The sequence below is a fragment of the Aptenodytes forsteri genome, unplaced genomic scaffold (genome assembly GCF_000699145.1).
Source record: "Aptenodytes forsteri isolate BGI_AS27 unplaced genomic scaffold, ASM69914v1 Scaffold257, whole genome shotgun sequence".
NCBI lineage: Eukaryota > Metazoa > Chordata > Aves > Sphenisciformes > Spheniscidae > Aptenodytes > Aptenodytes forsteri.
The window spans coordinates 4,743,571-4,758,306 of NW_008795194.1; the positions used below are offsets into that span (position 1 = coordinate 4,743,571).

A 14,736-nucleotide genomic window follows, 5' to 3' on the forward strand; every position below is an offset into this window, starting at 1 on the left:
GTCATTTAAATCCAGTGCGTTGTTTTTGGGTTGGGTTTTGGTTTGGGGGGGGGGTTGATCAGTACTACACACTACACAGACAGCCTTTAAAATGCTTTTGATTAAAAAGCGCTGTAGTTAGATATGATTCTTTAAAGGAACTTTCCATTTCTAATTAACCTGTCCTGAAACTTAATGTAGTATCAAAGTCTGTTGGGTTTTGATTGTTTGTTTGTTTGGGTGTTTTTTTTTTTCTTTAAATCTAAGTAAATGAGACACAAAGCAAGGTAGAAACGTGTCTCTTCTCACAAATACGTGAGCAAGAAATGTGATCCTCTTTCCCTAGTGTTAACTTGGGGAAGCAGCTGAAGTTCATGGTATCTCTACTGCGAGACCAGACAGACTGAATACAGAGAAGACCAGTTTGAAAGGCACAGATCTTCAAATCAGCCTTGCTCTGGTAATTGAAACGAGCTGGTCAGTGCTTCAAATCTGTGTATCATTGGTTTTCAGGTATGCTAAAGAAAGACAGGTTTCACACTATGACTTTAAATTGCCATACAGTACTTTTAAATTGTCATAAAATTGATTGTATCTAGATTAAAAGACCACTAGCTATATCCACATTCAGAAAGAAAGAGTACAACAAGAATGAATTCTTCGCTACATTCTTATCATTTATTAATTAATAATTATTGCAGTAATTCTTAGTTTCTCATGGAACAATGTGATTAAGGTCTAAGGGAGGGCAGGAAAGCCAGCCATGTACAGCCAGCATGCTGCAAAAGCAGCCACTTCTGTATTCATCAGACACATGGAGGATTTAGATTTCTCTAAAGGTGCTCTAGGATTTTGCTTAGGACAAGACTTATAACTAGAAACTAGCAAAACCTTTATAAGCACAGTGGTGCAACACATGTGCCCTGTTTGTCTTAAACTATAATTTTGCGACTGCTTGCTTTGAGGGGAGACATTTTCCTCGCAGTCCATTTGCAAAACATCCTTCAGTGGTCTAATGCCTAAAATATTTATGGCTAACAACCCTCTCCTTTAACCAGCTTCCTTGTGTCATGAACATACTACTAACTTGAGAAGAAAGCAATTCAATGAAGATAAAAGCTTTTTAGTTTTTCCCTATGCTGAGCAGTAAAAGAAATAAATACTGTTGAAGTGTCAGAGAGACTAGCTCCAAGCTTTCTGTAAAGACAGAGATGAAACACGTAGCCAAGGAACAGATTTTCTGGAGGACTCAGCAAAAAGTAGGATTTGTATGCAGAAACTGTATTTCTTTACAGAATTAAGCTGATGACCTAACTACTTGCATGCACAACAATGGAAGTAGTGCAGCAATTTAGGAGCCATTTCTCAAAAGCCACACCATGGACAGCGAGCTCCTGTAAAGCGGTAGGGAAAGGCTACTGCACCTGGCGATTTCTGTTTTTCAGCAGTGCATGTCAGTGCACTTTCTCCTTAGAGACAGGGTTTCCTATCTGGCTGCACGTGGGAACTGAGAGGAGGAAGCTTATCCATCCCATTCCTGTTAGAGAAAATATAAAGTAACCAGAAACTTTAAACAATAATTAATGTTTGAAGAGATTCTCCCTTAAAGCCAGCCTGTATTATTTTAAGTAAGATTTTTTTTCCCTGAGGATAATATGTATTAAAGACTAGAAACAAGGCAGAAAAGTACTTATTTAGGCTCACTTATTTAACAAAGAGTTGCTCTTTGAAGAGATTCCTGACAGGAACTAGAAAACATGCATCTTTATGTTAAAACACCACAAACTGTAAAAGCTATCAAAGACTGATTCACAACTCAGAGGTCTGTGCTGCCAGAATTTGGGCTTTATTATGTGGTTCCTGAACCTCTGCTTTCCTCACCTGTAAATATCTGGGCAAACACCTATTATTCTCTTTTATTCCCTTTATAAAAGGTAACAGGCTGATTCTTCATGTTGTAGTTTGGGTGATTCTGGCTATGACTTGGAAAACATGAACTATTATATCCATAATAACTAAAAGTGAAATAGAAATGTTTTTAAGTGCTTGACACAGGAATAGAAGACAAACCTGAAATGCCTTCTGTGCCTGCATGACTATAAAAAAAAGGGTATAAAATGTCTGTAAGAAAAAAGTCGTGCCATTTCTTGATTAAAAAAACAACCAAAAACCCCAAGCAAAATACCCAGCTAGCCCACAAAACACCTTTCCTTCTAAGTTAATTGCTTGAATTTCCTTTCTGTGCTGTTAGTTAATGAGTGTAAAGTATAGCTCTTACAGAACTTCACCTTCTGGAGCAGAGTGTTTCAGAGGGAGAGGAGCAGAGCAGGTCAGTCCCCTCCAGCACTTCACAAAAGGGAAAAGGGGAAATCAGAGCACATGGACAGGCTACTCCAATAAAGAGGACCATAGATAACAGGTTGGCAGCATCCAGTTGGCTGCATCTGTAATTTGCTCCTCCTGTATAAAATCCTGAGCTCCAGAGCGTACTTTGGCACTGCAGCAGGGTGTTAAGTGGCTGAATTCAGACCCTGCTAAGGAAACAGCAAGCTCCTGAGCCACGGCGCTGTGCCAAACGCAGAAGAGGCACTTGGCACAGAGGGGCGAGGGAAGACGGTGATACGAGTGCCCTACGCTCTTATCTGCAGACCTCTGCTTCTGCCTTGGCTGATTACTGGGCCCTTCAAATGAGAACCAGATAGGTAGCAAATAAAAATGAGGGACATAATTGAAAATGCAAAAGAGGAAAGAGCAAATTAGTTCCTCCCAGTAGTTGTCTTGGGAGTAGGCCAGGGATACTTAGTCCAGCAAGGCTAATGCTAGAGAAGAGAAAGAGATTTCTAAGTTACTAGTCAGCTCCTCCTTCCCTTCCTGTAGCCCATTCCAGCTGGCTCACCTTCATTGGCAAATGTAAAAAACTTCTGGTGCACTTTGCAAGGGGATTGAGGGAACTCTAATATAAAGATTCAGCATAAACCTACTTGAAGAGAAATAGACACCGAAGCAGTAACTAGGCCACATTAACCCCTGTGTCCTCTAAAATATGAAGGTATGAACCAGCATTTAGAAACCAATCATGGGCTAGTTAGATGGAAAATATTTCACTAATGTGAAAGCTACAAGAGTAGCTTTGATCACCCCTGAGGCCATAACAAACTCGGAAGGAAGCATATGAATTGCCGATTATTTTCTATGATAGAATCTGAAAAATTGCTGATACTGCTTTTGTGCAGACTGATGGGTCCCTGGCTGTACCACTTTGACTAAATTTGAATCATGTAGTGCTGCTCTCATTTCAGGACAAGGTAGAATGCACTGGAGTTTTGAGATTTTTTTTCTGGGGAGTATACATCCTTTATAGGGAGATGCAGACAGTGATCATTAAGTTTGCCTTGCAAGACAAACCCTAGCTTTCAGTCACTTCAGCGCATGCATCATGATAACCTTCCATGATGTGATCACAAAGCGTCCTTTCTTCATTCAGTCCACAAGATGGATGACATGAGACAGAAAATCAGGGAGGTGTAGAGAAAGAATGGTACAGAAGGTGAAGCTGTGTAGTGGAAGCCAGTGAGTGTGAAATTCAAGATTACATTATAATAAACGCACAGTGGGGACCACAGTAATCTTAACTTTGATTTCCACTCACTTTACACACTTGACTTTGAAGTCTTACAGATCTTTAAATGTCATCAATATGCAAGATGTTACATGTTAAAGAATCACTAAAGTTATTTTAGCACACTAAAAAAGAGCTCTGCTTAAACAATACCTTTTTGTACACATCCATTCCAAATTGGAGGTACCAATTTGGGAAGTTCCTATAATGCTGTCTCCCATTTTTGCTATAAACAAGAACATTTTAAGTAATGCCAGCTGAGAATTTGATTCAAGCTATGCGTTTCAGACAGAGGGGTATGAGCAAGAGCTTTTAGAACTTGGTGCCAGGACAAACATGATGACACCTTTGGATCCGCTGCTGCAGCACTTCAGAGAGAGGGTTTGTCCTTCTGTGCAGCAACTCAGGTTCAGGCTGTGACAGCCTGATCGTGCCTGTCCTGTTCTGACAAAACTATTTGCTGGTGCTGTGAAAAGGCCAGGAAAGAAGAGAGCACCTATTCTGCAATACCTCTCTGCTTGGAATCCTTCATTCTGCTCTTAGAAGACCCCTTTCTGGCAAATCTGTTGAAACAAAAAGGCACCCTTATGGAGGAATAAAAGTATGTATCCAAGGAGTTAGTGCAATCATTCCCCAATTAATTTTTCCTATATAATAAGCAAGTCCTAAGGAACAAAGACAAATTTAATTGGGGCGTGAATTGGTAAGTACTATATATATGTCCACAGCATTTTTAGAACTATTAATGTTTTTGGGAGAAACAGAAGAGAGGCATTTTAAACTAAATCACACAATTCCATCAAGAAAATAAGATATACTTCGGGTAGGCATTTCTTTTAAAAAAATCAGGGTCTGCTCAGTGCTTCATTTGAAAGTACCCATGTGGAGAGAAGCAAGTGATCAGAACACTTTCACAAACGAAATGGGAACACTGATGTTTCATCTGGTGCATCACAGATGTTTTCAGAATTTAAAACTGTCAAAGTTAACTATATAAGAAAGGGTTTACCCCAGATTTTAAATATATTTCCATAAATAAGAGACGTTCTTTTGGAAACACTGTAGGGGGTGTTCCTTTAAACATGTTTGTAGTTAATATATTTAACCTTGTTTTTCCTGCCCTGGTAGTTACTGTATCAAGATCCTAAGCAGAAACTTTTCTTTTTTCAGGCCACTGAAATTAAGTCAGAAACTACCTCCTGGCAAGGTTTAGAAAAATGTTTCCATACCTGACTGCCATTGAAAATGAACAGGTGGATCCGAAGAAGTTTTCTCTTGAGAACACATTTCTTTTTGCCACCTTCAGTGAACACATGCATGCACGAACAGCGGCCCTGGCACGTGCTGCAGGGTCCCCTCAGTCCTACTGAAGGCAAAGAGATTGAGTGCTGCACACTAGAGGTTTCACTGTCTACAGTCCTTGACAAGTCCTCTTGTGAGTGAAGTGCATAGGTTTCCTCACTGAACCATAAGGCAACTGGTGGCTTTTTTGGGGGGAAGGGACAAAAAGCTCTTCTAATATTCTGTTCCTGCACTAGATGAAAAATTATGGCACTTTGGATGACATACATTATGGGTCAACTGGATTTAGCTTCTACTCACTCAAACTCGATCTTCTGGAAAAAGGCTTTTTACAAACTTTTACATACTCCCCCCATCACTCACTTTACAGTGAAAAATAAAAAAAAGATTATATATACACAAACATGGAAATCTACATTTGCAAAGGTTGTGCTAAGTTAGAAAGAAAGGAAGTGCATGACAGGTGGCGTTCACTGTGCCTGTCAGTAGATAACCATGTATGATTTAGTCTTCCAGTGAGCTTTAAAGTTCATTGTAAAAGACTGTTAGGGAAAATCAATACCTGGAAGATAAATGGCAAAGTCTCTGAATTAGAAATAGAGTAGTACTGAACCACACTGTTCCTCAAAAAAAGAGAGTTTAAACATGCGGTGTCTGTGGTGCATAGCAGCATGATTTTATATAATTATCAAGAATTCCAAGGGAGGAAGTAGACACAGAGTCAACAATATTTGTCGATTACCCCAGGCCTCTCTTTTTTAATAAAACCCATAAAAGTTTGGAGAGGAATGACAGGTGTGAAGGATAAACACTCCAGGAATTAGGCAAATGGAATGTAACCCAGATAAATGTAAGCTAGTGTACATAGGCAAAACCAGTCTAAATAGCCAAATTACTCTGTCTCTAGAGGCTACTGCAACTCAGAAATTCAATAATACCACCAGTAAGCAAATAATGCTGGTTGACTCTACAACTACAGCATCCCTGAAGAAAAGGTTCTCCAAGTCTTTATGTACAGTTCTGTGAAAAAGCTCACCTATAAAACCAGTGCAACTGAAAAGCAGACAAATCAATAACAAATAAAATTCTTGAATGTATTTGAAAGAGGATGGAAAATGAATATGAATTGCATCATGCCAAGAAGATGAGAATGACACACTGCTTTCTTAAAATTGTATTGAGTTTTGGTCCTGCACTTCAAACATACCTGGACTTTTTTTAATCTTTTATCTCTTTGTACACATGCACATGCATGTACTCTCCCAATCTATACACATGCACATCCCCACATCTCCCTCATAAATGCACAATTTTCACATATACGTTTTGCAATGAATTAGAAAGATTTGTTACTGTTTATAATATGCATTGGGCTGCTGACATTTGAAAGAAGCTGGCTGATACGTTACCTCATAACCATCCCACAGCACCACGTGCTGTAGCGCAAGGCCTGTCAGCAAGATTATTTGCAAGTCATGAAAAAAAAAAATCTTCTTGCTGTTTTAACTTCAGACAGAAGGTGAGTTTGCAGAAGGAAACACTTGGTAGTGATTCAGCCGATCGCTGTCTGGCGGTGGTGACACTGCTTCCCTTTCCATCCCCCCCGCAATTACAGTGACAAGTGCGATGCCGTACAGTTCAGGCAATGGTCATGTACGAACAGACTGTACTTGCTGACTTGGCAGAAATGAGCAGTTTCCTTCCTGTTGCTATTAGCTTACTCTTTGCTGACTCGTTCCATGCTGAATTACCTCCACACATGGAAACCTGAGTGGCAACATGCAAAATACTGGTTTTGGCGTACTCGATGCATTTAAGATAATAATTAATTAAACAAATGATAAAGTACGATAGCAAAAAAGCATTTTACTAACATTCAGAACCATTTTATGAGCTGTTAAAGAAGTAAGAACTACAGAAGATAGTATTTTTGTTATTGCTGCTCTGACAAACATGGAGAACTACAGAAGCATTGAGCATTATTTTGGCAATAATTTTTTTTTTTTTTTGCAAAAACCCAAGATGCTTTACCATAAACTAAAAGTAGCAGGTTCACATTTTTCACATTGGTTGGCTTCGCAATTTTAGACTTCATTGTTATTATACAGGCTTAACAAGATCCTCCCGTTGCTTCACTGGCTGTAATAGACTTAGCTTGATTCAAGTCAGTGGAGGATCTAGGCCTTACCTGTCATACCTGTTTTTCCATTAGCTTTTGCTTTTTCCTTTTTTACAGAACGTGGAAATGCACATGCCCAGGCAAATGCTCAAAATTATTCTATCACTTATCAAATCTCTATTGTGGGGGGTTTTTTTCAGTGTGCAAACACCACCCCAACAGACCAAGTTAAAATAAATCGTCCCCATTCACAGTGCGAAGGCTGGGTACCACTCAAGTCTTTCACACAAGGGAATAGCAACCACCACAGCACAGACAAAAAGGGTTCTCTAAAATTGTGTCAGCGATGCACTGTTTTAAGGCAGCTTCAATACTGGATATTAGAACCAGCTTGGAAAGCATACACTGAAACTAAATGTGGAAACACCTTTACTTACTGTGTTAAAATTTGGGAAGAATCCAACAGCAGAGCTGCTGTCCACAGGGAAGGACATAAAGGGTTTGATATCCAGGGAAGGCTGCATCATCAAGGTAGGTGTGCGCACAAGGGTGGGAAGTGTAGTAGTGCCTGCCAAGAGCAAACAAAACCAGGAATTCATAGTACTCTCCTTTCCACATCACACACGGTATAGCTATCTCTTGCTGACACAAACGCCAAGAAAAAATAATACAGCGAGGTAATAAAGTGGCTCTGTAGGAGTTAATATCATTAAAAGAAACCTATTTCCACACACTACTGATGAGGCAGAGCACTTCCCTATGGCCATGGATACTCAGATGCTGAAGAGGAGACATATGGTATATAAATCACACTGGCAGGTAGAATAAATCCTTTCTAAAGCTGAAAAAATCCTCTGTGCCAAAAAGGCCAGGATGGGTACCCATAAAAGTCAGATGCTTTTGCAATTCATGGTCGCCTATTAGATCAGCTAGCACAGACAATACATGCAAGCTGAAATCCAGAGGTCTGTTTCCAAATAGTGAGCTGCATGTTTATTTTTTCCTCTTCTGACAGCATCTGTAACTGTCAGGTGCTGCACAAACATCATTTCACCTAACATTTAAAAAAAAAAAGTCTTCTGTTTTACAGTGCAAGGCAAATATTAGAAAACAGCCAACATTAAATAATCAGCTAGCACAAACGAACACAACTCTTTACATGCAATGCAAACTAGCATTTTCTTAATTGGAACCCAGATCTTTCTCTCCAAACAAGAGCTTTCCAGAAATCTACATGCTGAAATTCTTTCTGTATGCACTTGAGAATCATTCCCCAGCAAGACCCTGAAGGAATGGGAAGGCACAGATGTCCAAATATTCATTTTTAACTAGCTATCTGCCCTATTTACACAATAGTGTGCCTAGTACACAGCTTCCAGCTATGCCTGTGGGAGTATTTTTTTTCCAGAAATCATACAAAATAGATTTCAAATAAAATTTCTCTCATTGAAATAAAAAATGAAAAAAAAAACCAAACAAACCCCTCAGTTTCTGCTTCCTGGGTTGAATAAATAATTCAACACCTACTGGAGCAGGCACTGGAACACAAGTGTCCCACAACTCTAAAGGAGAGTGAGTCACACTCTTGTCTCTCCTTCCTCTGCCAGAATTTCTCCATAATTACCTCCTTCTCCCACTCACCGGTGGCCAGCACATCAGCCAGGAGCATAACAGTCCTCTTAGGAGTTTCTCTGGTCTCAAGCAGAGTTGACACAATACCTAAGCTTTTTCTCATAGAAGTTGTCTGAGCTTTTTAAACCCAGTGGGGGGGGGGGAGGGGTTAAGGAGAAAAGTAAACAAGCAATTTTCCCCCTCTTCTCCCATGAAACCAAATCATTCGCATCTACTTGCAAGATGCCAGGTAATCCATATGGGCTGCCTTAGTACCAGTCTTCCATTAAGGGATCTCCCTTTCTCACTGTTAAGGACACACAAAATTGAAGGCAGAGTAGAAACTTTCCTCCTTTTCATCTCATCATCCTGCCTCCACAGAAACAATTTCAAACCCATCCTACAGTATCCAAGGGGAAAGCTGAGTTCAGAAGCCAGATGGGGCTGCATGGATTTTTTGGACGACCAAACACTTATAACTAGCCCTGAGCTCAAATTTTATAGATGCTGGAGAGACAGTCATTTTGATCACAGCTGCAGCACAGTAAACATTATATTATGGTCTAGCAGATGAATGGCAGGCTATAATCTGTTCTCTGTTTCTTGTATAGGAAAAGTGTGATGATTGCAGAAAGATGGGTCATTTACAAATATGGAGAGTGAACTGTTGAACACCATCCCAACTGAGCTGCACAACTTGAAAGGAAAAATGTGCTTGAGACACTTTCCCAGAATATCTTCTCCCTTCTCCTACCTCAATACTTTAAAAAATGTCAGGTTTGTTTCTGCGTAAGCCCATGAAGCTCATTGACAGTTGTGCTTAATTAACTGTAAGTCAAAGCTTATTCAAGTGAGGTCACAAACGTCAAAAAGCTAAAGGCTGTCTAACATGCCTATAGTTTCTTCTTCATATCCATAATGAAAAAAATGCATCAATAGGAAAGCAGTGTGTCAAAGGATTTATCCAAAGGAAGTATCTTCAACTGCAAAAAAGATGAATATTTCTACTAGCTGGTTCTGAAACGGTAGATTTACATAATTTGGATTTCAGAGTTGTATTCAAACAGCAGCTATGTTGTATTCAATTACCTAAAGTCCATAAAGTGCCATCATCAATCTAACTTCTACAAGTTTCTCTTTGAAGTTCATAAGCAATTAAAGATCCATGAAGTTAAAAAAAGACTTGTCCTCTCTTTACATATACATACTTCAATGAAGCTATGGTTACATATTTTAACTAAATTTTACAGAAAAAAAAAAACCAGAATAGAGTTAAATTGTCACTGACATTTAAACTCAGAGTTAAGCTAGGTTTCTGATGCTGTCCTTAACCAAGGTTTTAAAAGCATTTGGCATAAAAGTTTTAATTTAAAAATCAAAAAACAATTAGCATCCTCCTGCAAACAATGCAATCTTCTTTGTACTCCTTGGCTGAGTACAGATCATTTCATGCGACAAAACATTTGAAATCTGCCTGCAGTTTTGCAGTCCATGGTGTTTCTGCTGCCAGAGTAATATATGACCAGTAGACTAGGATACATTTGGAGTCTGTACAGAATAGAAAACATACACACCTGCCAGACTGATTAGTGGAGGCATTAATAATAAGAGATTTGTTCACTTCCGTCTGCCAGTTTACTACTTCAGCTATTGCCGATCAAATACCAGTGACCCTGTTTGACTGAAGTTTGATTTTCAGACCCATCTTTGAAAGCCTCTGGAAGAATGATCAGATAAAGATGACCTAAACTACAGGCAGAAGCACTTCAGGACAAAATCATCAAATCAAACAGAACTGGGCACAGTTTTACACTGGCATTGCTCCCAAAGGTCAGATAGATTCTCACCACCACTCCAGCAAATCTGTATGCAGACCTGAGCTAAGCAGGAATACTGGCACGAGAAAGATGTAGCTGACAAACTTCATTATCTTTCTATGTTTACCATTTCATTAGCATTTTAATGATAAAGATAATTTACCATGTCAAACACAGATTGTTTTAAACTACTTGTAAATCTTTGGCAAATTATAACTGATCTTTCTTGTAAATTCATTTGCTCATTTCAGCCTCATAATTTTTAAACAGTATTTTACATTTGTAACTTCAATTTTGACTCCCACGGCAGGAGTTACCTACGTACTGGAGATGCAAGCAGCAGACAGACTTTGCCAAAATGCACTGATCCTCACTGGTCCCTTTTACCCTTCTCTAAGAGAAGGAAAACAGGTTTTCATCGGAGCAGATGATCCAGAATGTCTCATTTTATTAAAAGTTTTTCTTCCTCCTACACATATTTATCTGAAAAACAAGTCCCTGTGTAACAGGCACTGTTCCTCTTTAGCCACGTACATATGGCTTCACGCACACTGCAATGCACTGGGCCACTGATGTTTTTGCAAAAGTTATGAAAGGTTATCATCTTTACCCAAATTTGATCTGTCTCTAACAAAAAAGGCACATAATTAATAGATTATGCAGTGAAAGTGATACTTTGGGGGAGCAATTAGGAAGTCTTGTATCAGTCACTCCCATGGCAAGATGAGTCCCAGGGGCCAGCGAGACACGCTTTACCCAGGAGCCAGAAAGGGGACTGACGACATGGGGACTCAAGGAATCTATACCAACAATCCCCCGCCGCCCCCAGCTCTTCTGCAGCTTCACAGAAAAACTGCAGAAGCCAAGACTGGCAAGATCGCAGTTTTGGCAGAGGCAATCACAGTTAACTTTGGCCATAGTTAACAGTCACTGCTCATCTTTTTCAAGTAAGTGTGGTGTCAAGTTCAGTCAAATCTAAGCACACAATTTCTCCCTTTGTACCTTCCTGAAAACTATTTGTGAAAATATTACTTCTGTGATTTTCTCCCTAAGTGCTTTTCTTTATCACAAACACAACAAAAAATGGTGTAACACCTGCACATTAATTCCTCCGATTTGGGTCAATATTAGACCATTACACAAAAAAAACTCAATTCCACCACAAAACTTACTCATCTAAAACATATTTTGTGAACAATTTCAGCATACTTAAAGAAATTAATTACTTTCCAGACTTGAAAGCATGCTCTTCCAAAGTCTTCATTAAAGGCAACTATAGAGAAATCTAAAGCCATACTCAAGTCTCTCCCCTTTTTCTATTACCTAAAGATGCTACTACAATGTTTTAATCCTCAGATCCAAGGAAGCAGTCCACACTCAAAACAAGAGCAGTGGAAGAGTAACTGAAATGCTATCAGGAATGAATAAAAGTATCCAGTTGACAAATTTCTGTGAACTGGACTATCTACATCCACCTCAGATTGCAGATGGTTGCCTTTGTTTTAACTTGTGCCATGAACAGTATTTGGGAAAACTTCAAAGGGACCTTGTTTGAATTATTAACACCCACCACTGCTTACGCAAGTTACACCGAAGAATTTTCAGTTTAGGGACAGGCTGTGCTGGCTTTTTCATCCCTGAATTGTCTGACCATTTTCAGCTATGAGGAACCTTTACTTTCTACACCAATGTTGAGTAGTCTTACCTGGCCAGGGAACAGTAGCAATATAACTGATGGAATAGGCGAGATCTGGGCTTTCTCCTCCCTTGACCTTTTTAGCACAGCATTTTTCAGACACTGCTTGAGCCAACAGTATCCCTTCAATGGTGGATGACAAGTTCTCCCTTCTGTTTTGTCCACGTTGGCTGAATTCGTTATGGACCGCAACTAAACTACGCACAGCCACCCCCGCCTTTAGACCTCACACTGTCATCTCCATTTCAGCGTTTTCCTTCAGAGCTCCAGAAGATGGAAGATCAGGCAGGACATGTTTGAAATGGCTCCCTGGAAAGATTTTGAGGTAATTCTGCATCCGTTCACCTACAAGCTTTTTCTGGGACTCCACAGCTTTCAGTACAGTTTATTAATTTGTCAGTGGAAGTTTTGAACATTGTCAGAAATATTTACTTCAGCACGTAGCTCACAACCAGTTTTATAAACAGGTTAGAGCCAGAGGTAGTACCAAGGCTTTCATACTGAATAAAACTCTCTTCATCTCTACTGACTATGCCTTGGAAAAAAACAACACCCCCCAAACAAACAAACAAACAAAAAACCACCAACAACCTCCCCCCACAACAAACTTGCCCAAAACTTTCCTACAGTTGCTTATATGCAGCTTTGTGGGAAGACTGGCACAACAAAATTATGTTTATAACCCCACCACCTAACTACAAAAATGCACCTCATAAAAAAATTAATAGCTTTCTTCCCTTGTATCTGTTGCCCTCATTGCATCATACCCCAGACTTACCTGCTTTCACTACAGTTTTTTTCCCCCCCATAAATGAAAGGCAAAATCAATCCCTTGCAAGTCACTACATTTTGTAGCTTAGGTATTTATATGACATTACCCCTGAGATCTTTCTCAAAAATTAATGTAAATATTAGTCTTTTTTCCTTCTCAGTATGATCAGTTTGCAGGATCCAGAAATTTTCTGATTTTGTTTGTTTAGTTACGGCTATACATGAGTATTAAAGAATGTCATGTGTTTCTGTTTATGCCTAAGAGAAACTGCTAAAAACAAGTTAAGTGCAAGTAAAGTAATTCTGAGTTACTGAACAGCAGGTGTTGATATCAAAATGCTTAAGGAAAAAGCTATTCTAGAAGTATTCCATTAATAATACTCATGGAGGTGAACTTTAAGACATTCTCCCCCCTTAAATAAAAAGTGATGTGAATAAATATAGCATTTTAGTAGATTTTTTTTTTCAGAATTCACTCAGCAGAACAAACATTGCTTCCTTATAATATGGTATTATGATAAATGAGACTTATGATATCCATAGGGATTCCAGTCTGTCAAAAGTAAAGTAGTCAAGGAAAGATAAGACCATTCATTCAGCAGATTTTCCCAAATGGCAAATTAACATGATCCTAAGAGATAACTCACTATCCAGGCAATGTAACTTATTTTTAAATATAACTTGAAGCAGAAGCCCAGCATACATGAGACATGGCACAGCCCCCAGTTGACAACAGGAAAAATGCTAAGAACTTCTCTGCCCCCAGGGCACCGTACAAACTAACTCACTAATGAATGAGGATGCAGCTCCTTTGGGAGTTGATATGATTACCACCAGAGCTACTGTTACACATGCATCTTTTACAACTTGGAGACTGCACTGAATTCATACCTCATAAACATTAGTTTAAGAGCAGTCAGACCTTCCATTGACTTTTTAACTGATTTAAACAGCACAAACCATACAGAGCCATCCATGTTTGGCAACTAAAATTGGATAAATCCTCAAAGATGTGGGTTTTTTCAGAAGCCACAAGAAAAGGCAGCAAGAACTAGTGTAGAGCTTACGGCTACTCAACAGCATTAAGCAAGAACCACCCTGTGTAACACTCATAAGACAAGTGATAAGAAAGCATTGGTCCAGGTCTAGGCTTCCATAGCAGCATATGGATACAAAAATGACATGCCAAATATTTTGCACTCCATTCTGAGTTTATTTTTTCAGTAGATGTTTCAGCAAACCCAGAAGCATTTGATGCAACTTCACTGCAATTTACAAATTATCTATATATTGCACAGTTTAAACCCTTTGTGCTCAAGAATGACTTATCTAAAAAACATGTCAGATTATGAAAATAATTCTCTCCTTACAAATTAAAACATGATTTCTAGTATGCTTGAGCATGAAGTTAGTATTTCCATTATTATCCACCTAGAAATAAATGTTCTATGAAGGCGTGTTAACAGAATTCCGTATTATCCTTTTGTACAAAATCAGATACCATGAAATGAGGTATTTCTACATTTCAAATACATGTAGGATTCCACCAACTAGGTCAATACCAAAAATAAATTGAAATCTGGTGCTGATGAAACAAACAGAAGCTCTGGCATTTAATCAATCCAAAAAGTCAACCATCACTTACTTACCTAATATTGATAATTATATATAGCTCATTTACAATCAGAAGATAAGTATAGCTATATACGGCATGTATTTCACATAAGAACTCTAAAAATAAAAACATAAACCTACTTGTACTTACAAGTAAGCAAATCTTCATTAGATCAGACCCTTCCTCATTGAAATATTAGGCGCTGGG

At 38.9% G+C, this 14,736-nt stretch overlaps 1 protein-coding gene across 1 annotated transcript in view; it reads right to left on the reverse strand.

Moving 5' to 3' along the window:
* ZNF385B (zinc finger protein 385B) overlaps positions 1-14,736 on the reverse strand; it is a 146,208-nt gene that overhangs the window by 50,902 nt on the left and 80,570 nt on the right. The window contains exon 2 of the mRNA XM_009278622.1: positions 7,457-7,587. Within this exon, the coding sequence (XP_009276897.1) occupies positions 7,457-7,587 (131 nt within the window). The remainder of the gene's footprint in view (positions 1-7,456; positions 7,588-14,736) is intronic.